Source organism: Cinclus cinclus, chromosome 16 (assembly GCF_963662255.1).
Source record: "Cinclus cinclus chromosome 16, bCinCin1.1, whole genome shotgun sequence".
Taxonomy (NCBI): Eukaryota; Metazoa; Chordata; class Aves; order Passeriformes; family Cinclidae; genus Cinclus; species Cinclus cinclus.
Window position 1 is genome coordinate 926,711 of NC_085061.1, and position 23,525 is coordinate 950,235.

The window sequence follows — 23,525 nt, forward strand, 5'->3', positions numbered from 1 at the left end:
CCCTGCACAGGAACTGTGCTGTGCCATCCCTGTGTCCCCATCCCTGCACAGAACTGTGCTGTGCCACCCCTGTGTCCCCATCCCTGTGTCCCCATCCCTGCACAGAACTGTGCTGTGCCACCCCTGTGTCCCCATCCCTGTGTCCCCATCCCTGCACAGATCTGTGCTGTGCTCCCTGCTCAGCTGGGAGCTCTGGGGATGCTGCTGCTGCTGCCTGAGTTAGCTCCAGATTTGCCTGTTTGCAAATCCAGGACACTGGAATCGGTATTGGATTGAGAAGTCAGGCTGGCAATCACTGAGGGTTGGGGTTTTTGGTAATTGGAGAAAGAGGTTACCTGGAGAAGCTACCCCTGGGTCCCTGGGAGTGTCCAAGGCCAGGTTGGTTGGGGCTTGGAGGAGCCTGAGATAGTGGGAAAAAAATCCCTGCCCATTATGGGATTCCATGATGAAATCAGCAGTAAATGAGCTGCTTAAGCAACTAAAAAGTAGGTTTGATTTTTAAAATCACTGACTGCTGATTGTGCTTTTGTCAGTATATTTTAAATATGAGGATAATTTATTCCCAAGCTGAAGTCAGAAGTGGGGCTGGGCTCTGAATCCTGACAGCACTTTACAGTGAAGTTAACAGCAGCAGCTGTGCTAGTGAGTCAAACTTCGAGGAAGCTCTTAATCTGTATTTCCACAGTTTGACCCTATTTATTTTCATTTTAGGGTTTTCCTGGTTCTGAGGAAATTGCTTCAATGATAGCAGACAGGGAGGGTTTGTTTTAGCCTGGTGTAATGGGAGAAATCCTTGTGTTGTAATTAACATCCGGCTGGGGCTGCTTCATTAGAACTGGGCACAGCAAGCAGGTGCCAGGGGGGACTGCACAGAAACTAGCCCAGGTGTGTGCTGTGAGCAGTGTGGGGGCTGCCACACAGCAAAGCTGCCTAAGGAAAGCTGCTCAGCGAGGATTCTCTCCAAGACTGGTGAAGGCACCTGGAAGCTCCAGCCTGTTGAGCTGAAATCCCCTTGGGGAGGGGTTCGGTGACACTCGGGCTCAGCTCCAGCAGCACACTCCATGCTAAAGCATCCACCTTTTCCAGATCCGTGTGTTTTTAAAGGATTCATAATCTGAATTGACACCACCACCCGTCACGTAAGAGTGCTCTAATACTCACACCTGCACATACAAGCACTTACAGACCCACTAATTCACAACCTGCAATTGCCGTTTTTAATTTTAACTTTAACGAGCGGAATGAGGGGACAAAATTTAAGTACCAGCAAACCTCAGATAATCCCTGAACAGGAATTCTGAGCTGTTCTCAGGACACTTTTGACTCCTTTGTCCACGTGCTGGACTTTAGTAATGCCTCAAATTCTGTTTATGGTGTTAAAGTAAGAAGCCCTAGAATATTCTAATCAAAGGTTTTGTTAAATAATCCAGATGTTTGACCAGCATTCAGTAGGAACTGTATTGGCAAGTGCAATGGTAAGGAACAGGCCCTGATTGGCCCAGACTGTTGCTAATTGCTAATCGCTAATTGCTGCCGGCGCTGACTAACCCCAGTGTCCTGCCGCGTGCGCCCCTCGGGCATGGCCGGAGCCATGTGGGGGCCGCTGCTGCTGCCCTTAACCCGCTACAGCCCTGCAGAGCACGATGTGCAGCTCTCTGTCTCCCCGCCGCCGTCCCCTTGCGCTGTGTCCCCGCACGGAAAACCCGCAGCTGCTGTGTTCCGTGCGGAGCCTCCTCCCGTGCCCGGTGTCACCGCCCCGTCCCGTGTCCCGCAGTGCCGGAGGAGCTGCTCCAGGGGCTCGGGCTACTGGAAGTGTCCCTGCCCGCGCCAGAGGGTGGGATGGGATTTGAGGTCCCTTCCAGCTCGGTTCTGGGGTTCTGTGGCGTTAATTCCATCGGTGCCCGGCCGGAGCAGGAGCTCTGCTGGAGCTGCTGTGAGCAGGGTCCCAGGACACGGATCCCTGCAGCTTGGGGGGGGGGGGGGGCTCAGGAGCAGGGAGGCTGCACTCGGGGGCTGCTTTCCCCTCTTCCAGCTCAGAAATCTTCACCTTGAGTTTCCTACAGTACCTTCTGGGTTAACTTCAGGATTTCATGCTTGAGTTATGAGTCCCAGTCTCTAGGATGCCTGCCTGCACCTCCTGTGCTTGAAAACAAGGATTATTTGGACTTTTTTGTTGATTCAAGTGATCTAAATTACTTCCTATGTGGAGCAACTGCTGGACTGCAGTAAGGGATGTCATGGCATACTGTAACTCGGCTTTCCAAAATCCTGACAAGATTTTCAGTTACCTCTTTTTGAGCTGCTAGGGATTTTTCTGGTCTGATAATTCTAGCTGCCAGGGCATACCAGAGATGCAGCGTTTTGTGGTCCTTTTTGGACACCTTGGCTTGAACAAAATTCTCTCAGGAGAGGCAAAGACCATGACATGCCAGGAGAGGGGATTAATCTGCTCTTGGTGTAAATAACTTCTGCCTCCTTTTGACACCATCCTCGTTCCTGTTGCTAAAGTCACAGGTGGCGTTTCTCTGGTGGATGATTTAGGTGCCAAATTATTTTGCTGAGTGTTTTGAGATGAAAGTGCAGAGTAGCTCTCCAGGGGCATTGAGGAATCTGATCCTAAATCACAGTCCCTGTCCTCCCTGCCTCAGGAAGAAGTGGGTTCTGTTCCTTTGTCCAGGACTGAAGCAGGGTGTGTGGGAGGAGCAGTCTGAGCTGTTCAGTTGGGCTCAGCCCTTTGTGCCCACAGCTCTGCTCCAAGAGCCTTCGTTGATCTTTGCTTTCCCTTCTCTGTCTAAGGAAGTGCCCAGGAATTCCCGGGTGAATGAGCGAACGGCCGCTAAACTCGCTGTTCCTTTTTGTGCAGACTCTAATTCCAGTATTCCAGAACCACTTGCAAACCCTCCTCCAGAGCTTCCTGCAGAGCCGGCGGGCAGAGAGCTGCACAACCACGTCCTGCTGGACATCGACAACGACACGGAGAGCACGGCGCTGTGAGCGTGGCTTCCCCGGCCTCCCCTCCTGGGGGAAAACCCCAGACCTGACAGGGAACAGCTTCTTCTGGCATCCTGGCACAGCTGTGCACAGCTGGGACCGGTGCTCGTGGGGACACTGATCTCCAGCGGGGCTCAGGCTGGAGGAGACCTCTCAGAAAACGGAGCCCAACCTTCGGCCAAGCTCCGGTTTCGCCCTCGGAAGAAGTTTAATGATCTGGGTCTGGACAAAGGTTTTCAAACTCTTGGATGGAAGGAAGGAAGGAAGGAAGGAAGGAAGGAAGGAAGGAAGGAAGGAATTCCTGCAGGAACTCGCCTAGGAAGCGTGGTCACTGCTGATACAGGCGGTGTTAGCAGAAATTCCAACAGAATAAGAAGCAGAACCTTAGCTATTTAAAGTGCATGTCTGTATTAGGGAAATAATCCTTCTTGGGCACGGTTAGAGGTTCTTTGTAGTTCTTAGCCCTCACCAGGAGCTGCCTCCCAAGGGCCATTCCCTCTCGGATTTGCTGCAGATTCCCCTCAAGCCATGACCCAAACCCCCTGCCCCGGTGCTGGTGGTGACTGCTGGTTCTCAGTCACCCTGTGGAACTGTGGATGCATCCAGTGCCTTGAAGGACTGTTGTGCTGTAGGAGGAACTTCCTGTCTCTTTAATCATTTCATTGCTACTTAGGATCAGTACTTACCCTGAGTTCATAGTTATTTGTATTAACCTGCTTTGTTCATGTGCAACTGGCAACTGTTTCACGAGGAAACCGTGGAAATGGGGTTTGTCCTTTTGTTGAAAACGGTTGAATTTTGGAAGAACTTTGAAACAGCTGTTTGGATTCAGCAGTTGAGTGAACATTTACAAAATTAAAAATTGTTTTTTGTCAACTTAAGGCATCTTTATTCTAGTTTTGTTGCTTCCAGTGGATGCTGAAGGTCACAGTGAGCCCCTGGACCGTGTAGCTTGGTTTTTCCTTGAGAACTTCACTGGGAACACTTTGGGACCTTCCTCTGTCACACCAGCCCTGTAACAAATCCTTGTAACTCTAAATTCAGCTTGATGAGCCACAGCCTCCAGTCCCATGACTGATTTTGATGTTTATCCCCCAAACTGTGCAGTGCCTCTGTCCCCTAGGGTCTCCAGCCGTGTTCCACACGCTCAGGAAGTTCCCTTTATGTGGTTTAACAAGAATATTTTCTGGTTCCAGGTGTTCCTGTTGTCACTGCCTGCACACGCAGCTCTGTCAGCTCTGTGGGTGAGGTTTGCTGGGACCCTGCAGTATTTAATGAATTCTGGGACCCCAGCAGCCTGGGGAGGGGGAAGCAGGCTCTGCAGGGAGCGAGGGCAGGGCAGGAGCTCCAGGAGGAGGTTTTTGAACATGGGCATGGGGCTCCCCATCCCCAGGGACTCCTGGCAGGCAGGGAATTCCTCTCTCTACCAGCTCTCACTCTTTACTGTTTCTCTGCAGCTGCACAAGGCCCCAGGGCCAGGGGTGGCCCCTAGCCCTGGGTTTTCTGCTCCCAGATCAGCTGTGGGTGTCCAGGCACTGAGGGGCTGCCCCTGGGCACCTCTGCCCTGGCACAGCTGGTGGGTTTGGCTGGTTTAGGTCCTTCAGGTGCCCTTGGCTGCAGGTCTGGGGCAGTTTCCACGCTGGCTACTGGTGTTGGTGGTGTCATTGGAGTGTCAGTGGTGGTAACTGAGCCAGAGCTCCCAGACAGGTCCAGCAGCACTCAGTGCACACAGGGAAGGAGCTGAATGGGCACAGCTGAGCCTGGACAAGAGCCCTGGGCTCTGCTCCAGGCACTCGAGGTGTCACTCTTGTCCCTCAAGGCCAGGGGAGCTGAACCAAAGGGGACCCAAGTCATCATAGCTGGTTATAGAGGCATAAATAGGAAGAGAATCCAGGCTTCCTGAATTCCTGGCAGTGCTCTAAAGCCAAAGAGCGAACTTAAATATTTAATATAACCAAACCAACCTTCCTCAGGTGGTTGGTGCCAGGTGGGGTCTGACAGTGCCAAGTGCTCAGCCCTGGGCACGGCCAGGCCCCCGTTAGAAACAAGGAAAATATTATGTATTTAAAATGTCTTAAATAAAGAAATAAAATTTAGAAAGCATTAAGAATTCTGTTAACCCTCTGCTAATCATTAATATTTACACCAATTAGGATTAGTTGAAGTTGTGTGGGCTGGCATCCCCCTGGCTATGCAAAGTAAGCCCAGAGGAAGACCCCAGCACACACGCACAGGAGCAGGTTGATGTTCAGGATGTGTTTCACCAGGGGCTTCTCCTCCAGGGAAGCCACGGGCAGGGGTTCAGCCTTGGGCACCATCTCAGCCCCCTCCTGCCTGCGTTCCATCCCACAGAGCCACAGGAAGGTGCTCAGCAGCTTGGAGCTGCCCTTGGCCTCGGCTGCACCTGGAATGAGAGCAGGGAGGGGTGAGCCAGAGACTGCCAGGAGTGCAAAAACACCAAAGTGGTCTCTGCACGAGCACTGCACTGGGACCCCTGTGGTCACCGTAGGACCAGCTCCATCCTCCCCGGAGCTCTGCGCTCAGGATCTGCTCTTCCCAGCATTTCAAGCCATGGTAACAATAAACCAAACCTAAAAACTGAGCTGTAGCTGCTTGGTGCCCCTCAGCCTCCCCTGCTCCAGTCCAGCCCTGCCACACCTCCAAACTGGACTTTCCCAGTGCCCATCCCAGTGTTCATCACGTCCAACACGTGTGAGATTCCCAGCAGCAGGAGAGCTGCCCTGTAACTCATTAACTCTGCTCATTAACTCCCACCAGCTTGTTACAGATCAAAGGAACAGGCAGCGAAAGCTGCAATGTTACATAAACAGGGCCTGAGCCTGGAGAGAACGGGATGGAATCGTCACTGCAGAATGCGCAGGGAGCTCTGCACAAGGCTGCGCTTAACGCCAGGTACAGGCTTTAATTAATGCACATCCTCCTTCACTGATCTGCCAAAAACTCAGCCCAGGGCTCAGGCTTCTCCCCGCTGCTAGAGCCGATTAGAAAACTGCTGCAAAACAGGCAGGGAATTTCATCAACATGATTGTGTTTGCCTCCACCCTCCCTCCCCTTCTCCAGCCAGTTCTGGCAGCAGGTGCCACGGCTAGTGGCCACGGGATAGTGGCCATGGCTCTGTATCCCATCCAGCTCCTTGGTTTCAAGCTTTTGTAAGGTCACTGAGAGTTGGAAAGGAAGCTGAACTCCTGCTTAGGTAAATTATCAGGTAAAGCCTTTTTTCCCCTGGACAAGAGGAGATGGAGGTGAGACCTCAGTGTGCTCTGCAGCTCCTCCCGAGGGGCAGCTCCAATCTCTGCTCTCTGGGACAGGGACAGGACCCAGGGAACATCTGGGGCTGGCCCAGGGCAGGCTTAGGTTGGATTTCAGGGAAAGGCTCTTCCCCCAGAGGGTGCTGGGCACTGGCCAGGCTCCCCAGGGAATGCCAGAGCTCCAGGGATACACAGGATGGGATTGCTGGGGTGTCTGTGCAGGGCCAGGAGCTGGGCTGGATGATCCCTGTGTGCCCCTCCCAACTCTGCATATTCTCTAATCTTTAATTCTACAATTCTTCCAACACACCCTGAAGCTCCAGAACTCCAGAGGAAGGAGTTTTAACATTCCTTGTCTTGCAGGAACTCCGGGGGCTGTGGGGTGGGGGTCACCACTTACCTTTGGCATCATCAGAAGGATTCTCAGCAGAGGGGCTCAGCTCGAGCTGCAGCGTGGCCACGTCCTTGGCAGCAAGGTCAGGGCTGGGGTTTGCTGCCAGCTCCTGCTTGGGCAGAGGATCCCCACGAGTGAACCAGGTGAGCCGGCTGATCTGATGGCAGGAACAGTGCTGGTAAGGAAACTGCTGTCCCAGGACTGCCTCGGCCAAAATCCACCCTCCTGTCCCGGGGCAGCAGCCAAGGGCTCTGCTCTGCTCTGCGGGTCTGGAGCACAGCAGCTCTTCGTCCTGCACCCCAGCAGGGTGGGTCTGCAAGGTCTGGACTGAGGGGACACCTCAGTGTGGGACCCAACCTGGCACAGACTGGCAGCAGGTCAGGAAGGAGCAAAAAGAAAAGAAATTGTGGCCAGGGAGGGCTGGCTTTAAGTGGGGGTGCTGAGAGAAGGGACAACAGGTGGGAAATAGGGGGTTTTCCTTCAAATATCTGAAAGGCTCATTATAGAGAGATGTTCTCAGTGGCAGCGTGGCTAGAGAGGGATGAGCACCACATAAAGCTGGGAACATTCAGGCTGGAGATGAGGAAAAGCTGTTACAGGGAGGGCAGGTGAGCTCTGGACTGGTCACACTCCTCCAGACATGTCCCTTGCTGGGGATCTCTGAGTTCAGGGTTAGTTCTGTCTCAAAGCAAGAGGATGTGCTGTTGTGAGAGCTCTGAACCCCTCTGCTCTTCCTTTCTGCCCTCAGTGCCTTCCTGCAGCCTCAGCACCAGGACATCGACTGAAAATAGACTGGCACAAACCTGTTCAGAGAAGGGGTGCACTGGGTTTCTCTTTTCTGAGAGGAAAAATGTTTCCTCCCTACGTTAGTAAGAGAGTTGGTAAAGATGACCCAGAAGCTGGAATTTCTTGGAAAACAGAGGTGGAAAAGGCTAATTTGTCATGGATGAAACGCACACCCTTGAACTTAACAACAGCTCTTGGTAGAATCTGCTGCTGACCAGTGTCCAGGGTGGGATTTATGGGCCCCAAACCAGAAACAGCAGCAAAGGTGCTGGAGCAGAGGAGAGGTCACCGCTACAGGTGTGACCAAAAATCAAGAATGAGCAGAGCTTTGCATCTCCAGCTCATTTCTGCCCGGGGACGCAGCGTGGGGCATCCTGGAAAGCGTTTAGGGCTGGGGGAGCAGGGGGTGACGCACCATTTGTGGGGCTGGGGGCTCGGTGGCCACGCTGACCACGAGCACGGTGAGGGTGGTGACGGCCCCCAGCACCATGGAGAAGTAGAGGTAGTGCATGTACTTGAGCACAGCTGGCCGGCCGTCGGGCTCACCGCACTGCGGCTCGGGGTAGATGAAGTCCAGCACCAGCCGGACCACGCCCAGCAGCAGCCCCAGCAGCAGCCCCCAGAAGGCACCCTAAAAAAAAAATATAAAAAAAAAGGGAATAGTGTGCTGCAGCAGCCTCCAGGCTGGGTGCAGGGCAGCTCTCAGGCCGGCAGGGTCGGCACCTTCTCGTTTGCTCTCTTCCAGAAGCAGCCCAGGATGAACACCATGGCCACGGGAGGCTGCAGGTAGGAGCTGATGGACTGGATGTAGATGAAGAGCTGCCCTCCCTGGCCAGCCTGCACCAGGGGGATCCACAGGATGGACACCACGGTGAGCAGCAGCACAAACACCCTGGAGAGACAAAGGAGCCCTCCTGTGAGCTCAGGCCCTGCTTTTCCTGCTGCTCAGTGCGAGACTCTGGCCAAGGCTGTCCCACAGCCCTAAAGCCTCTGCTGCAGTCCTGTCCCAGCCTGTGCAGGGTGGTGTCACCTCAGCAGCTGTGCCCAGCTGTGTGTCTGGCACCTGGCTCTGATCCAGCTCATCCCAGTTCTCCTCACCTGCCCACGATCATCAGCTCCCACTCGGAGCAGCGAGGTCGGAAGTGTTTCCAGAGGTCCATGGTGAAAATGGTGCTGGAGCTGTTGAAGATGGAGGTCAGGGAGGACATGAGGGCTGCTATCATCACTGACATCATCAGGCCCCTGAGTCCTGGCAACAAGGACAAGCAGAGCCACCCTGAGGATCCCTCAGTGGCTCCACTGCGGGGCAGCCCCGAGGTCTTCTGTGGGCTAGAACAGAACTTAAAACTGGTTTTAGCTCCAGTTTAAAATGGCAGTGATAGGTTTCTCCCCACTAAATGACAGTTCCGGGCTATTTTCCTCCCTGAACTTCCCTCCCAGGTGCCTGTGAATGCCACGTGCCAACCCCACCAGGGCCAGAACCCTCACCAGGCTCTTACCTACAGGCAGCAGCTCCAGCACCAGCTTGGGATAAGCAATATCAGAGCAGCCAGAGGGGTTGCCACAGATTTTTTTGCAGATTTCCGGGTCTGCACAAGCCACCAGATCTGAAACAAGCAGTGAGGAGTGAGAGGCAGCATTCACAACCACAGGACACCAGTGTCTCCTCTGCTGAATGACGGAAACTGCTTTCTAAGGGAAATTCTGGAGAGCTTGGGGGGATTCCAGCAAATGACACAGGGCTGCCTCAGCACAGGGATGTCTGCGGCTGCTCTGAGAGGATCTGCATCCTCCAGCTCCTTACTGGAAGAAAATTTCTTCATGTGTTGGGCATTTGATGCATTGGAACCTCTCAACATATTCAGGAAAAGCTTCTCCAGCTCGGCGGAGTTGGCACAGGCAGAGGGAGAGCAGAGATCTCTCCCTCAGCACTTACCTGGGAAGAGAACCCGGCTGATCATGCCTGGCATTACCATCATAAAGAGGGGCAAAATCTTCAAGTAGGAGGTCATCAAGGAGCCTCCTTTGGCGTGGGAGAGGTTTTTGGCAGCGAGGGACCTCTGAACAATGACCTAGGAATGAAGGAATGGGTTCGGTTGGCTGCCAGCAGCAGGAGCTGGCTGGGATGGAGCGACCCCGACTTTGATCTCCACTGAACTCTGGAAGTCTCCGAGGGTGATCACAGAGCTTGGCTGTGCCTCTGGAGTTGTTGCTTTGGATCCTGGCTCCTTTCAGAAGCACAGGCACTGCTTTGAGCCTGGGAGGATGCTGTGCTGCAGGGCCTGGCCCTCACCTACCCCTGCCCAGGATTTTCCTTCCTTCCTGCACTGGGGACTTCCCTGAGCCCGTGGAGAAGCCTGGCCAAGGAGCAGGACAGAGCCTGAAATGGGCAGAGTTAATTGGGAGAGCAAGAAAGCACAGCTGGAACAGCAGGAGGTGTTTTAGGGCTTCAGGTCCCTGGTTTTGATGGGGTCACTGGGAGGGATGGGAGCCAGACCCTGGGGAAGGTGAAAGAAGAAATTCACAGGGGGTTCAGGAGGAATGAAAGGATTAAGTTAAAAAGCAAACAAACGAAAACCTTCTTTATAGACTGGGATTGACACACAAACACATTCTTACCCCTTTTTCCATGGACATGAACACTAATATTCAGTGGTGCATATCAAGTTTTCCTTCTTTGGGACTTAACCATCTGATATTACTGATAGTAAAATAAAATTTTACTGATGATACCCCTCAGAAAATTAGTCCAGGTGAGTTCACAACCCCCAGGTTGGTAATCAGATTCAACCACAGGAACAAGCAGCGACCCACCTGATCTGTGCACCAGTACCACAGGGATGGGATGGTCATTCCCACCAAGACTCCTGGCCAGGGCAGGTCAGAGCTCACAGGGTCTCGGAAAATGTGGAAAGCATCTTCCCTGGGCAAGCCACAGCTGCTGTTCTCCTTGCGAATGCTGGGAATGGCATCAAAGTATTTTGCCTGTAAACCTTCAAGGCCACCAACTTCAATAAAACCTGGAATGGGGCATGAGAAGCTGTTACTGCATCCCCCCAGGTCAGGACAATGATTCCAGTCTCTGGGCCATGCTCCACAAGTGTTCCTTCAAAATCAGAAGCTCTTGATGCTCACACTGGGCTGGGGAAGAGCAGACACTGCTGGCTGGAGCAGGAGCTGCCTCTCCTGTGGAATCACAGAATCCTGGGATGGTTTGGGTTGGAAGGACCTCAAAGCCCATCCAGTGCCACCCCTGCCGTGGCAGGGACACCTCCCACTGTCCCAGGCTGCTCCAGACCCCATCCAGTCTGGCCTTGGACACTGCCAGGGATCCAGGGACAGGCACAGCTTCTCTGAAATCTGTGCCAGGGGCTCCCACCCTCCCAGGGAATGATTTCTCCCTAATATTAACTTGGTGAGGCTTCTGTCATAGTTTAAGTGACCAGCCCCCAGGAGAACACTCACTGAAGACCATGAGGGACACGGCCCCGAGGAGCATGATGAGGGTCTGCAGAGCATCAGTGTAGATCACAGCTGCCAGGCCACCTGGGAGAGCAGAGAGGCACAAACTGGGATGAACTGGGTTTGCCCTAGCAGAGCACTTCACACTTTGCACAAGTTTTTGCCCAGCAGCACAAGCTGAGCCCTGAGCCTGGCTGGGGAGTTCTGTCCATGCTGTGGGGTCTTTGGCCAATGACACTTTGGAATTTCTCAGGATTTGAGTCATCATGAGTCACCATTTTGTCACTATAAGCCAAAAGCAGAAGTAGCTCTACAGGAAATACATGGAAAAGTTCTAAAACAAACCCAAGCTGAAAAAGGAGGAGGAACAAAAAAAAAGGGGGTTGGGATTTTACAGCACTGGGGTGAGCAGTGGGAAAGGAATAACCTTTATTTGTTTGGGATTTCTGTGTGGCTGTTTTCCATTTGGCCACTCCTAAACTCTGAAAGGGCATCCAAGCCCGGAATCTTTCCGCATTACACGGCTCATTGTGGTGTAAATCCCTCACACCTCCAGAGAGAGAGCCCCAGGAAAACAGGGAAAATGTACCCAGAGCTTCTCCTTAAGGCAGAGCTGGCCTGCACCCACCTGGGGTGGCCTCTAAGGAGGGTTCACTTACTTTCACCTGGCAATTTTTTCTATAAAGGTGAGTTTGTAATTGCTTTCCCACCCCAGTATCCATACTCATGCCAAAACCAGGCTAGGGAGGCAGGACATGGTGCACGGCATGAATCACGGAGTCCTGGAATGGCTGGGGATGGAAGGGACCTCAAAGCCCACCCAGTGCCACCACTGCCGTGGCAGGGACACCTCCCACTGTCCCAGGCTGTTCCAAACCCCAGTGTCCAACCTGGCGTGGGACACTTGAATGTCTCAGGTGACCGGGCAGGGGCAGAGACAGGTCAGGAGCAGGGGCAGAGGCAGGTCAGGGACTGGGGCAGGGTCTGGGGCAGTGACAGGGTTTGGGCAGGGTCAGTGACAGGACCAGGGCAGGTGTGTCCCCAGCACGCACCGGCCACGGTGTACACGGCAGTGATGGCCAGCAGCCCGGCCACGGCGATGTACAGGTCCCAGTGCAAAGCCTGCTGGATGAACAGAGCCCCGGCGTACATGTCCACCTGCAGGACAGCACAGGGACAGCACGGTGACAGACAGCCTGCAGGACAGCACGGTGACAGCACGGTGACAGCCTGCAGGACAGCACGGTGACAGCACGGTGACAGCACGGTGACAGCACGGTGACAGACAGCCTGCAGGACAGCACGGTGACAGCACGGTGAAAGCATGGTGACAGCCTGCAGGACAGCACGGTGACAGCACTGTGACAGCACTGTGACAGACAGCCTGCAGGACAGCACGGTGACAGCACGGTGACAGCACGGTGACAGCACGGTGACAGCACGGTGACAGCCTGCAGGACAGCACAGTGACAGCACGGTGACAGACAGCCTGCAGGACAGCACGGTGACAACCTGCAGTGACAGCCAGCAGTGACAGTGACAGCACAGTGACAGTCTGCAGGACAGCCTGCAGTGACAGCACAGTGACAGCCTGCAGTGACAGCCAGCAGTGACAGTGACAGCCTGCAGTGACAGTGACAGCCTGCAGTGACAGCCAGCAGTGACAGTGACAGCCAGCAGTGACAGTGACAGCCAGCAGTGACAGCACCACTCAGCCCCTCCCAGTGTTCACCCCTTTACTGGGACCAGCCTTGTTTGGACACGGCCCCCCAGTCCCCCACAGCTCATCCCCCTGCAGCCCCAGCAGGACCAGGACCATCCTTCAGCCAGTTTGTCATTACTGCTGGTCACAGTGGTGACACCAGAGGGATGCCAGGGCTGTCACGACAGGGGGGGCATTGGGGTGGGCACCCAAGCCCCAGGGTGGGGGAGCTGGGTGTGCTGGGCAGGGTCTGGGGAATCTGCCCTGCAAACCCCCCCTCCCCAGCTCCTGGGCTGCCACAGCCCCGGCTCCCCCTGGGAATTGTCCCTGCTGCCTGGGAACAGGGTGATCAGCAGGAAAAGTGTCCCCAGGGCTGGGCCCAGCACTGCCCGACCACCTCTGCAGTGAAAATGTGTTCAGAGAGCTCCAGGCAAAGGGAGGACAGACAGGAGTAAAAGCATCCTGAGCACAGGAGCTGCACTGCCAGAGATTCCAACCACCACTTGAACCTAGAGGAGAAGCTGAGCCTTCCCCTTCGGTGCCATCTGAACCCTGGGACTTGCAGCCATTTCATACAACCCTGGAGTGGTTTGGGTTGGAGGGACCTCAAAGCCCACCCAGTACCACCCGTGCCACGGCAGGGACACCTTCCACTGTCCCAGGCTGCTCCAATCCCTGTCCAACCCGGCCTGGGACATTCCAGGGATCCAGGGGCAGCCCCAGCTGCTCTGGCACCCCGTGCCTCACGTCCCTCACAGCGAAGAATTCCCAATATCCCATTTCACCCTGCCCTCCAGCAGCGGGGACACCCTGTGTCCTGGCACTCCAAGCCTTTGTCAAAAGTTTTGGGAGGTTCAAAGGCAGGGTCAGACACCGTGTCCCACCCTGGCCCTCTGTGTACAGGAAGAACCCCAGCAGGGATCTGTCTGTCTGTCTGTTTTCATGGGTCTGTGCCCTGGCTGGCAGTTAATGAACAGCCACAGAGCTGTTGTGCAAGGCTTGATTCAATTATTTATTCAAACAGGTGAAATAAAGGAATGAAGATTTTTCTTCTAACCCTGTCCCAGCTCCTCCATCCTGCCATAACAGCACCTGGTGTCTGCACAGGCAATAAATGTAAATGGGAGAAGCTGGGGGAGCTGCCAGAGGTGCAAAATCTAACAGCCACCTCATCCACCCTGAGAGCCCCACCTTTCCATGAGCTATTGCTCAGGACACTGACACGAGCTTTCCCTCCTGCTCTAACAAGCATTCAGGTGCCAACTGAGCAGAAGAAAAGGAAGCTACTCCTCTTTGTGTAGGTTCTCAAAAAACCAGTCCCTCTTCCTTGGGAGTTTTGATCACAAACCCTTCTGTGCTCATCCAGGAAGAGCCACTTGTTGCATTTCCCAGCCTCACTGCTCAGCACACATTTCCAAAGTGAATTAAATCCAGTCAGTTTCCCTTTTTTTTTTCCTACTTACAGATATTTTGGTGAAGATGTAGATGAACAAGTAGAGAACAGCCAGGAATATCTGAATTCTTTTGCCTCCAAAACGTCTCTGCAGATACTCTGGCATGGTTGTAACCTATGGAGAGACACAGAGTGAGGGAAGGGGGGACAGTCCCTGGGTCATTCCCAGAGCTGCCAGGGGCTCCCCATGGAGCTGTGGGGTGTTTGCAGTGGGACAGGAGCAGGAAGGACCTGGGGGCTGCCCTGGGCTGTGATTTGGCTCTGCTGCTGATGCCTTAAACTTTAGCTTTCATATTTTCCAGATTCTGTACTGCCTTGGTGTGTAACTCCCAGCTCTATATAAAGCATCAGCGAGTTCTCCTCACAATTTAATTAGACAGACCAGTCCTTTTCCAGCCCCAGAACCAAGGACACTGCTACAGCCCCAAATAGTGCCAACAGCAGAGAACTGAGGAGAGAATCTGGGAGGATGGGACTGCAGAACCTGGAGCTGGGATTGGACAATGAACCCCAAGATGGAAATGGACCAAAACTTACAAAAGTGTGAAAACTCATGACCAGTCACCCATCTTGGTGTAGCCTCAACCAGGCTCTTGCACTGCCCAAGGTGAATCCTTGGAAGGGCTTTTAATAAATCCCAACTTTATTCCTTTAACTCTGCCCATCCTCTGTTCCAGGTCAGCCTCTCCAGGCATCACTGCTGTGCTGGCACAGCTGGCACAGCTGGCACAGGGCTCTCCATAAGGCACAGCTGGGGAATCTCCATCCCCTGCCCAGGACATGGAGGGACTCTGCTCACTGCAGGGGAGTGGGAGCACTCTGAGCCCCCAGGTCCTGCCAGCAGCTCTGTCCCCCCCAGCCAGAGCCCAGGAGCAGCACCAGGCTCTGCAGGAGCAGCAGGAAGAAGGGAATCCCTCAGCAGCCCAGGGACACAGCCCACACCTACCCCCGAGGCGATGTAGATGGGCAGGAAGAGCCAGGCCAGCACCAAGACACAGAACATCCCCTGCGAAGGGAACGGAGGGTCAGACCGATGAGATGGGATAATGGGATGGGATGGGATAATGGGATAATGGGATGGGATGGGAACACGGGGTGCCAGCTGCAGGACCAGCTGCGGGATGCAGAGCGCAGGAGCCGCCGGGCTGAGCGCTGGTGTTCCCGCAGGGCACGGGCAGGGCTCCAGCTGGGAATGCCGCACTCACATTCCACTCGTAGGCTGTGGCAGCAATTCCCGAGGCAGCTCCCGAGCCTGCCAGGCCGATGAAGTGCCCGCTGCCCACGTTGCTGGCAAACAGGGATGCGCCCACCTGGGGAAAAGGAGAAATCAGGTGTGGCCCTGGCACAGGGCATCGTTCTCAGCCTGGTGGGAGCACAGGGAAGCTGTTCCCCACTCCTGACTGCAGAGCATGTGAAATCCTCGTCAGCCTCTGACATCTTTTCCCTACAGGCTCGGTGGCCTTGGCACCTCTCTCCAGCTTCTTTCACCATTCCCTGCCAATTTGTGGGTGTGTTTGGGACCATCCTGCCTCCAAAGCACCCAATCTCTTGTGGGTGAGCAGAGAAGGTGGGGAAACAGGTAGAAATGTCAGGTTCTGGTATCAGCACCTACTGAGGGACCAGATAAGACACCCCAGCCAGCACAGACCCAGCACAAAGCTGTGTCCATGCAGGGAACCCCCAGGGAATTCTGGAAATCTCCAGAATCAGCCAGGTTTTGTGAGGCATTGGACTGGACCTCACCTTGTAGTCTTAAATCCGGGGTGGGGGGGGGGGAAGCCAATATGAAACTTATCTCAATATGAAACATATATCATATATAAAATGCAAACTTCTGTTTGCTTATTCCTGTTTGGAGAAGTGTTTGCCAGGGTGGCTGCAGCCAGGGGAGGACAGGGCTACTCACAGGCCACCAGACCATCTGTCCCCCGGCGAGGAAATAGCCTTTGACCGTGCTGCGCTGCGTCTTCCACATGGACTGAGGGCACAGAGAGGGGACAGGGCTCAGGGCTGCACCCAGGGGTTCCCAGCAGGGACCCTGAGCTGTCCGGTGAAAGGAAAGGGTTCCCTGAGGGACATTTGCTGCTGGGAAATCCTGGGGGTGGAGGGATGTGCCCTGAGCCACAAGCAGAGCTCTCCATCATGGAATTCCTGTGCAGCAGCAAAGTCGATCACTCCCGGTGAGAAAGGAAGGCAAGATGTTTTGGACAAGAACTGCATAATCCCTGGGTTTTAGGAGCATTCAGGAGGAATGCTGGGCCTTTCTCGTGGGTTCCCCTTCCCAGAGATCCATGCAACATCCTGAGAGTTGTGCATCCCATTCACAGGGAGCAGCTATTCCCCTCTGCCTCCTGACAGCCAGGCTGGGCTTCTGCTGTCACAAAAGCCATGCCAAAGGATGTCCTTCTGCCTTAATTATATATAGACAATGTTCATAATTCAAGGAATCTGCTGTCAGGACCTCTGTGGACAGGTGTCCAAGCACAGGTGATTTATAGGACAGCAATTCCTTCCTGGATGAACAAAACATCATTGTTAGCAATACTTTGTACTCAGCCAGCCCCTTCCTCTCAAGGGTTCTCAAAAGCTTGGCTAGCACAGGCCTGGACAGCCCTCCCCAGGGACACTGAGGACACTTCCCAGGCTGAGGACCTGTAAACCCCCCCCCCCTCCACTTGTTCAGTCGAGTCCAATGAAAAGCAGCTCAATTCCAGCCCTGTTTTTCAGCACAACAGGGGACATAAGAAGTTTTTAACCAGCGTCTGCTCACCCAGAGCCCCACGGCGAGGACGAAGAGGAAATAGAGCACGAGCACAGCGATGTCCACGGGCTCCAGTCCCTGCTGGGGGAACACGTCCCACGAGGGGGTCACAGAGGCCGGGGGGACACTGGTGGGATCCATGGCTTCCTGGGCAGGCTGAGCACTCCTCTGTGCTGATGCATATACCTGTGAAAGGATGGGGGAATGGCCAGGGACAGCCCCAGCGAGGTGGGGACTGCTCTGCGAGCATTTCAGGGTCCTGAGCTCTGGGGAAGGCTCCTGTCTCTGTCCCTTGCCCTCCTCCACAATTCCCTTGTTGGGGTGTGGAGGTGCTGCCAGGAGGGTTGGTGGGATTTTCTAACTGGTGAGAAACGAGGGCGTTAGAGAGAAGGTGGAAACAGCTGGAACAGGCAGAGGGAAGGAGCAGAGCTGGGGGTCACAGCCTGAAGGTCTCGGGGTGGCAGCACTGCAGGACTGGCTCCAGTGAGGAGCTGCTGCCACAAGTGTGGCCCTCACGGCAGCAGAATGTGATGGCCCACGAACAGCCTCAGCAGGGCTGGCATTTTCCTCCTTTGCTTGTGGAGACCCTCCACTTGGGTCTCCTCCTAGCCAGGTCACTGTGCCCTGCTCCTCATCAGGAACAGAGACTGGCAGCGTATCACCAAGGAATACAAAAACCCATTTTCTTCTCCAGAAATGCCTGATGGGGAAGCGTGGCCTCACTGCAGGATCCCTGGAAGGGCACCCTGGAGCATCCCGTGGTGCTGCCCCTTGGTAGAAGGGGCAGGATCAAGTCCAGGCAGGGAGGTTGGTGGGATTTGAATTCATGCAGTTCCTTCCCATTCCCGCCTTCCCTCAGCTCAGCCACACTTGGAGAGCAGGACAGGAGGTGAGGGGCAGCCGAGGCCACCTCGGGCAGTCCCTGGCTCAGCTGTGGCCGCGGTCGGTCCCCAAGGAACCCTCAGATCCGCACAGGGCAGGTTTGGGATTGTTCCTCTTACCCTGCTGAGCCGAGGAAAGGGTTCCCCCGAGAGGAGCAGTCAGAGCCTCGGCACAGCCGGGCCAGCCCCGCTCCAGCCCCGCTGTCACCGCACCCTGTGCCAGGCGGCTGCCGGTCCCTGTCGCGCACGTCTGGCCGGCTCCTTTGGCCTCTCCTGCTCTTGTGAGGGGACACTTATAGGCTGGCCCTGCCGTAAGGCTGCAGAAGGTGTGGCGAGGGTGCTGGGACAGCCGGCACGGACGCTCGGATAACGAGCGGTCGGACAAGTTCTTCCTCTGAGCTCCCGGCACCAGAGCCGGGCCGGGAGAGCTCCCGTCTTTTACAGCACCTTTGTCCAGGTGTGGAGCTGCAGCTGACCCTGCCCTCAGCTCACCTGTGGCCCGAGGACTTGCCCAGAGCGTGACCGGCCCCGCGGGGCTGCCCAGGTGGGTGAGCCAGGAGAGTGGAGGGGCTGGAGCGCTGAGAAGGGCAAGACCTGCCCTGTGTCCTGCAGCACCGCTGGGCTCATCCATTTCCCAGTAAATGAGGAGTTCCCAGTGACAGGAACCATCCCGGCACCTGCTTCCCACAGCTGGGAGCTGCAGCCTGACTCCGCAGCCTCCAGCACAAGCGCCGGAGTCGGTAGAGAGCCACGATGTGGTTGAGGGCAGTGGTCCCAGCACCAGGCTGGGACTGGGGGCACTCAGCACCTCGGCAGAGCCTTTTCCATGGTTTCTAACCCCCCTGGATCCCTCTGGATTCCTCGTGAGCTCCCTCCTGGCAGGGATGCAGGGCACTGATGACCAGATCACTGCTATCTTACCTCTTAAAGGGCCAATGTGTCTTGGCCGCTGCTGAGTTTTTATTGGCACGCTTAACCTCTAACTGGGAAAAGAAAAACAGGGTTTGGTATGTCAGCCTGGGGAAACTGCTAATCCCACTCCCACACCTCCAACTTCTCCTGGCACCGCTGTTTCCTTCCATCCCGGGACACTTCCCACCTCAGGGCCCGCGGAGCAGGGCCACAGGATCACAGGATCAGGGAATCTCCTGCGCTGGATGGGACCCAGAGGGATCACCAGGGTCTGCCCGGGGTCACAGAGCGGGGCAGGGACCGGCACAGCGTCTGTCTCCCCCGAGGTGTGCGGGACGCGGTGTCCGTGTCCCCGCAAAGGTGTGCGGGACGCGGTGTCCGTGTCCCCCGAGGTGTGCGGGACGCGGTGTCCGTGTCCCCGCAAAGGTGTGCGGGACGCGGTGTCCGTGTCCCCGCAAAGGTGTGCGGGACGCGGTGTCCGTGTCCCCCGAGGTGTGCGGGCAGGGCACAGCTCAGCCGTGCCCCCGCGAAGGGGAGGAAGGCGCTGGGTGCTCTGGACATCCCCGCACTGCCGCAGGTGCCGCTCCGGCGCAGGAAAATTCCCCAGATCCCGACTCTGCCGTGGCCCAGTGGAAATTTTGCCCGTTTTGTGAATTCAGCTCACGGCCCGCTGTCCCCCGGTGCCTGGCACAGGCGGCGGCGCTTTCCTCGCCAGAGATTGTGAGGAAGGAACATCCGTGGCATGGGAATGAAGCTGCTGGAGCCGGCCCTGTATCAGCAGCGCCGGGGGACGCCGCACACGTGGCTCTCGAGCACCCCGGCGAGACCGCAGCGCTCTAAATTCCTCCTCAAGGGGGGTTTTAAAGCATTCCCAGGTCCATCCACCTCCTCCAGCCACCACGGCTCGCCGGGGCCCAGAGCAGCCCAGCAGAGCCCCGAACCCGACGGAGCTCCCGACTCGAGGTAGAAGCTGAAAGGGAACTTACTGCGCTCAGCTGGGTCTTATTCTGCTCCCCGCGCCGGGCACCAGCAGGGCTCTGCCAACTGACAGGCAGCTTAAATATTGCCAGAGAATCGGGGTTTGCCAGCGGAGCTGTTAACAGGGTCACAAGGAATGAGAAGGAATATTTATAGTCAAAGTTAAACTAATTGACCGAAGTTACTCTTTTGGTCTCCCGTGGCTCTGGTGAGCAGTGCATTATTTTCACTATCAGGGCTCCCGGGTCAAACTCCACGGAGTGCCATTCTCTTAAGCAATCTGTGCAGCGATACAAGGGACACAGAACAATAAAAAATCCGGGCTGATGTCCTCTGGAGCTGACAGCCCGTGGCACAGGGAGGAGCTGACAGCCAGTCCTGTCTCTGTGTTTGTGCCTGAGCCCTGCAGAGCGCAGGATCCATCCGTGGGCTGGGATTTGTAACACGCTGCTGAGGCTGTAGGTTAATCCCAGAACTGAGTCCCTCTCTGGGAACAGGCTGGAGCTTTGTCTTCTTCAGCATCACTTGTCAGAAAACCCTGACAAACCATTAGGGCCAAAATACACGGAGAGTGATGCTGAAGAGGGACCTCACAGCACAGGGACCGTGGTAGGAGGCAGCTCATAAATCCCTGGAATTGGGGTGCACAGATCCCTGGCAGCACTACTGAGAAGCCCCTGGCTGGGCAGGTGACCCACGATGGAGAATGGGCACTGTGCCCTCACAAGCCTAATCCATGTCCCAGCCTTGAAGTTACCAACAGGGATTTTGCTGTAGGTGCTCACTAAGTGTGAGTTTTAACCTGCCAGGGGCAGGGGTAGCTGGGATGTTGGGAATAAATTCTTCCCTGTAAGGGTGGGGGGGGGCACTGGTACAGAGTGCCCAGAGAAGCTGTGGCTGTCTCATCCCTGGAAGTGTTCAAGGCCAGGTTGGATGGGGCTTGGGGCAATCTGGAATAGTGGAAGGTGTCCCTGCCCCTGGCGGGGGTTAGGGTTGGATGATCAAAGTCCCTTCCTGTGCAAAATTGATGATTCCATTGAAAAACCGGTGTCAGCATTTTATCTCGTTTCCCAGTCACAGCTCTGATGAACACAACTGCAGGTCTTTGAATCTTGCAATTGGAGATGCATTAATTTGATCTGCTATGATATGGAAACCCCAAATTTTCCTAAAGGTGGATCCTCAAGGGCTGCAAATGCAGCACCAGGTGTCTTGTGCTGCCTCCCAGTCTATGCCACCTTTCCCTCCCTGAGTTCCAGCCCTTCCAACCTGAAGCTGAGATCTTTCTGTGTCCCTTTGGCATCTTTCATGGCATCTGGAGAACAATTACAGACGGTAACCCTCCAAGTCACAATCAAGGAACTTAGAGGGAGGGTCCCCAGGTGATTCCACTTTGCCTTGGAGGTGCCTGGTACAAATGTGTCCAGCTGTGCTCCACCCTGACCGTGCTCAAGCTGCTCATGTCTTCTCTGAGATCGTTTTTGCTCTGCTTCTTGCAGGAAAGAATGAAATCCCTAAATCAGCTGAGGCTTGGAATGCAACGTGGGATTTTCAGGGACCCCGTTTCCCGGTGTGTGTCAGAGCATGGAAGTGGCACCCTTGGAGCAGGAACAGCCAGGGCTGCATTCCCTGCACTGCCCCTGGCTGCTGCCCCAGCTGTTATTTCCTTTCCAAGGCCAGGCTTTCCTGTGAGGATGATCCCGTGGCCAGGAATTCTGTGTGAGGCTCAAAGGTGCTGGCTCTGGGCAGGAATTACCTCACGCCTGCAAAAAAAGTTCCCAGAGCCCAGGAGAACGGGAGTGTGCAGGGAATGGTGTGGAATGGGGTGAGGGCTGTGTGGGACGTGCTGAATGCAGGCTCTGGGATGTCATTCCCTGCTGGCAACGGGCTCAGCCCAGGCTGTGGAGCTGCGACAGCCACGCTGGGCTGGTCCCTGGGGCTGGTGCATGGAGTTTGAGCACTTCAAATGGAATTTCAGGACCGCTGGAGGTCACTTATCCACCCTCCCTGCTCCCTGGAGCGCATCCCTGGGATCCTTGCAGGTGCTCTCAGTGTCCGCAGGGAAGGAGGTGCACGTGCCCAGCAAGGGACACTGGTGGCCCTGCACGGAGCTGTCCCAGCCTCCGGGAGCTCCCCGGGCTGGAGCAGGCTGCTGAGACCCAGCCGAGCCACAGCACCTGATGGGGAGCTGCTCCCTGTCTGCTGCAAGCGTCACTGGAGATAAATCGCCCCGGGACATAAACCCAGCCTCAGCCAAGAATTCTTTTTCAGAGGGAAACAATTCACTGGTTCATACAGTTCACTAAATGTTTTCTTCTGAAGGCTGGAGTTAAAAATCCATACTATTTTAAGAATTTGCTGCTCATTTTGATCCTTCCAGCCTGGATGCTGTGGCGCAGGAAGGTTCTTCTCCATGCCAGCCCCACCCTGGCCAGGTAGGACCCTGCAGGTGTCGGGGGTCAGAGTTAACAAGTACAGAAGTGCCAGGTGCAGAATTCCTCACATCATCACCAGCAGAAATTCTGGACAGAAGACAGAGGTCTGTGCAGGCAGGAGGCAGAAGGCAGTAGCTTTATTTTAGGAATAGCATTGGGTAGAGACTGAACTGTGAATATACATCATCCCATTATCAAATCATACCACCAGAAGTTCTGGCTCTTTGAAAATATTCACATAAAAATACCAACGGGATTGGAGTTCTAACTATTTCAGAAAGTTACAACATGTAGCAAAATCTATGTACAGCATCTTCTGTCAGACAGTTTCAAAAGAACCTCTGGTGGTTTAAATATTGGGTATATTAAAAAAAAAAAAAAACATCAACGGAATGCAGTGTGCAACATCCAAAAGGGAAAGAGGAGCAGAGGGAGCATGGCCCTGTCCTGGACCTCTGGGAACACAAGGCTACCCACTACCTGGCACTTAAAGCTGTATAAACGGAGAACACTTGTGAAAATATACTTCACTTTCTACAGCGGGGTTTAAAAAAATACCAAAACCCGGAGATTTGAGGGTCGTAAGGTCTGCCATGAATAATGCACCGGTTGGTGATTGTGTCCTTGAGCGGAGGCTGCAGGACGAGCCCTTGCTCTGGCATTGGGTGGAGGGGTGACCTACACTGCGTTTGCTGCGGGAGCGGGCGGGGTTCGGCTGCGCTCTGCACGGAGGAGACGCTCACAAAGGCGCAGGAGCGTGCACTGCCCAGGGAATGCTGTCCCTCCATCCCTGAGAACGCTGTCACTCCATCCCTGGGGCGGCACGGGGGGGTCCAGGCAGCTGGGAGACAGCCGGGACTTGGGGAGAGAGGGACGTGCGTGGTGGAAGGTGGGAGTGCACACCTGGAGGTGGGTGTGCACACCTGGAGGTGGCCATGGACACTTCTGGAGTTCCCTGGGATATTCACCATGAAAACTGGTCCTACAGTGAAGGGACTCAGCATTCCAGACTGGAGCAGGGCAGGGGATGTGTTTCCCATGTGTGCCGTGCCTCAGAGCAGCACTGGGGGCTGCAGAGGACTCCTGCTCATTTTTAGGCTCTCGGGGATTCTGTGCTTTGCAAGGAGGCATCAGAATGCTCAGGGCTGTCTGCTGGCTAGTTCCAATAACCTCGTGCTGATGGTGCTATGCTCTTGGGAAGGTTTCAAGACCAGTCAGACTCTGGCACAGATATAAGCAGAGCCGACAGCCAGGAAGGAGCTGTGAGCTGGGAAGGATCAGACCAGATCCGTCCTTGGACACATGGATGTGCCAGGAGGGTTCTGCAAGGTCCTGCTGCTTCCAATTGCCACTGGCTGGCAGTGGAAGGGAATTGAAGCTCCCAGACCACCTCCAGTGATCTCTGCTGCACTGTTACCATCAGGTCAGGTGCAGCTCCAGCCCCACGTGCTCTGCCCCAGGGCAGAAGGGCTTGGAGAGGGACTGGAGAGCATCCTCAGGG

At 55.2% G+C, this 23,525-nt stretch overlaps 2 protein-coding genes across 5 annotated transcripts in view; one reads left to right on the forward strand and one right to left on the reverse strand.

Moving 5' to 3' along the window:
• ARHGAP17 (Rho GTPase activating protein 17) overlaps positions 1-3,872 on the forward strand; it is a 42,090-nt gene extending 38,218 nt beyond the window's left edge. For 2 of the 4 annotated variants that reach the window (XM_062503999.1, XM_062504002.1), the window contains one exon: positions 2,864-3,872. In XM_062503999.1, coding sequence (XP_062359983.1) covers positions 2,864-2,994 — 131 coding nt within the window. In that variant the 3' untranslated portion in view covers positions 2,995-3,872. Of the gene's footprint in view, positions 1-2,796 lie in introns of all 4 variants that reach the window. The other 2 variants (XM_062504001.1, XM_062504000.1) reach the window with 2 other exon arrangements.
• Positions 3,873-5,180: 1,308 nt separating this feature from the next.
• SLC5A11 (solute carrier family 5 member 11) lies at positions 5,181-15,993 on the reverse strand. The gene is made up of 14 exons (XM_062504010.1): positions 15,964-15,993; positions 15,263-15,367; positions 15,004-15,063; positions 14,068-14,172; positions 11,955-12,060; positions 10,906-10,986; positions 10,255-10,460; positions 9,377-9,512; positions 8,940-9,047; positions 8,539-8,689; positions 8,164-8,332; positions 7,856-8,071; positions 6,661-6,811; positions 5,181-5,395 (listed from the first exon to the last, which is right to left on the reverse strand). The coding sequence occupies exons 1-14, from the start codon at positions 15,976-15,978 to the stop codon at positions 5,181-5,183; spliced, it is 1,824 nt and encodes a 607-aa protein (XP_062359994.1). The 5' UTR covers positions 15,979-15,993.
• Positions 15,994-23,525: the final 7,532 nt, after the last annotated feature.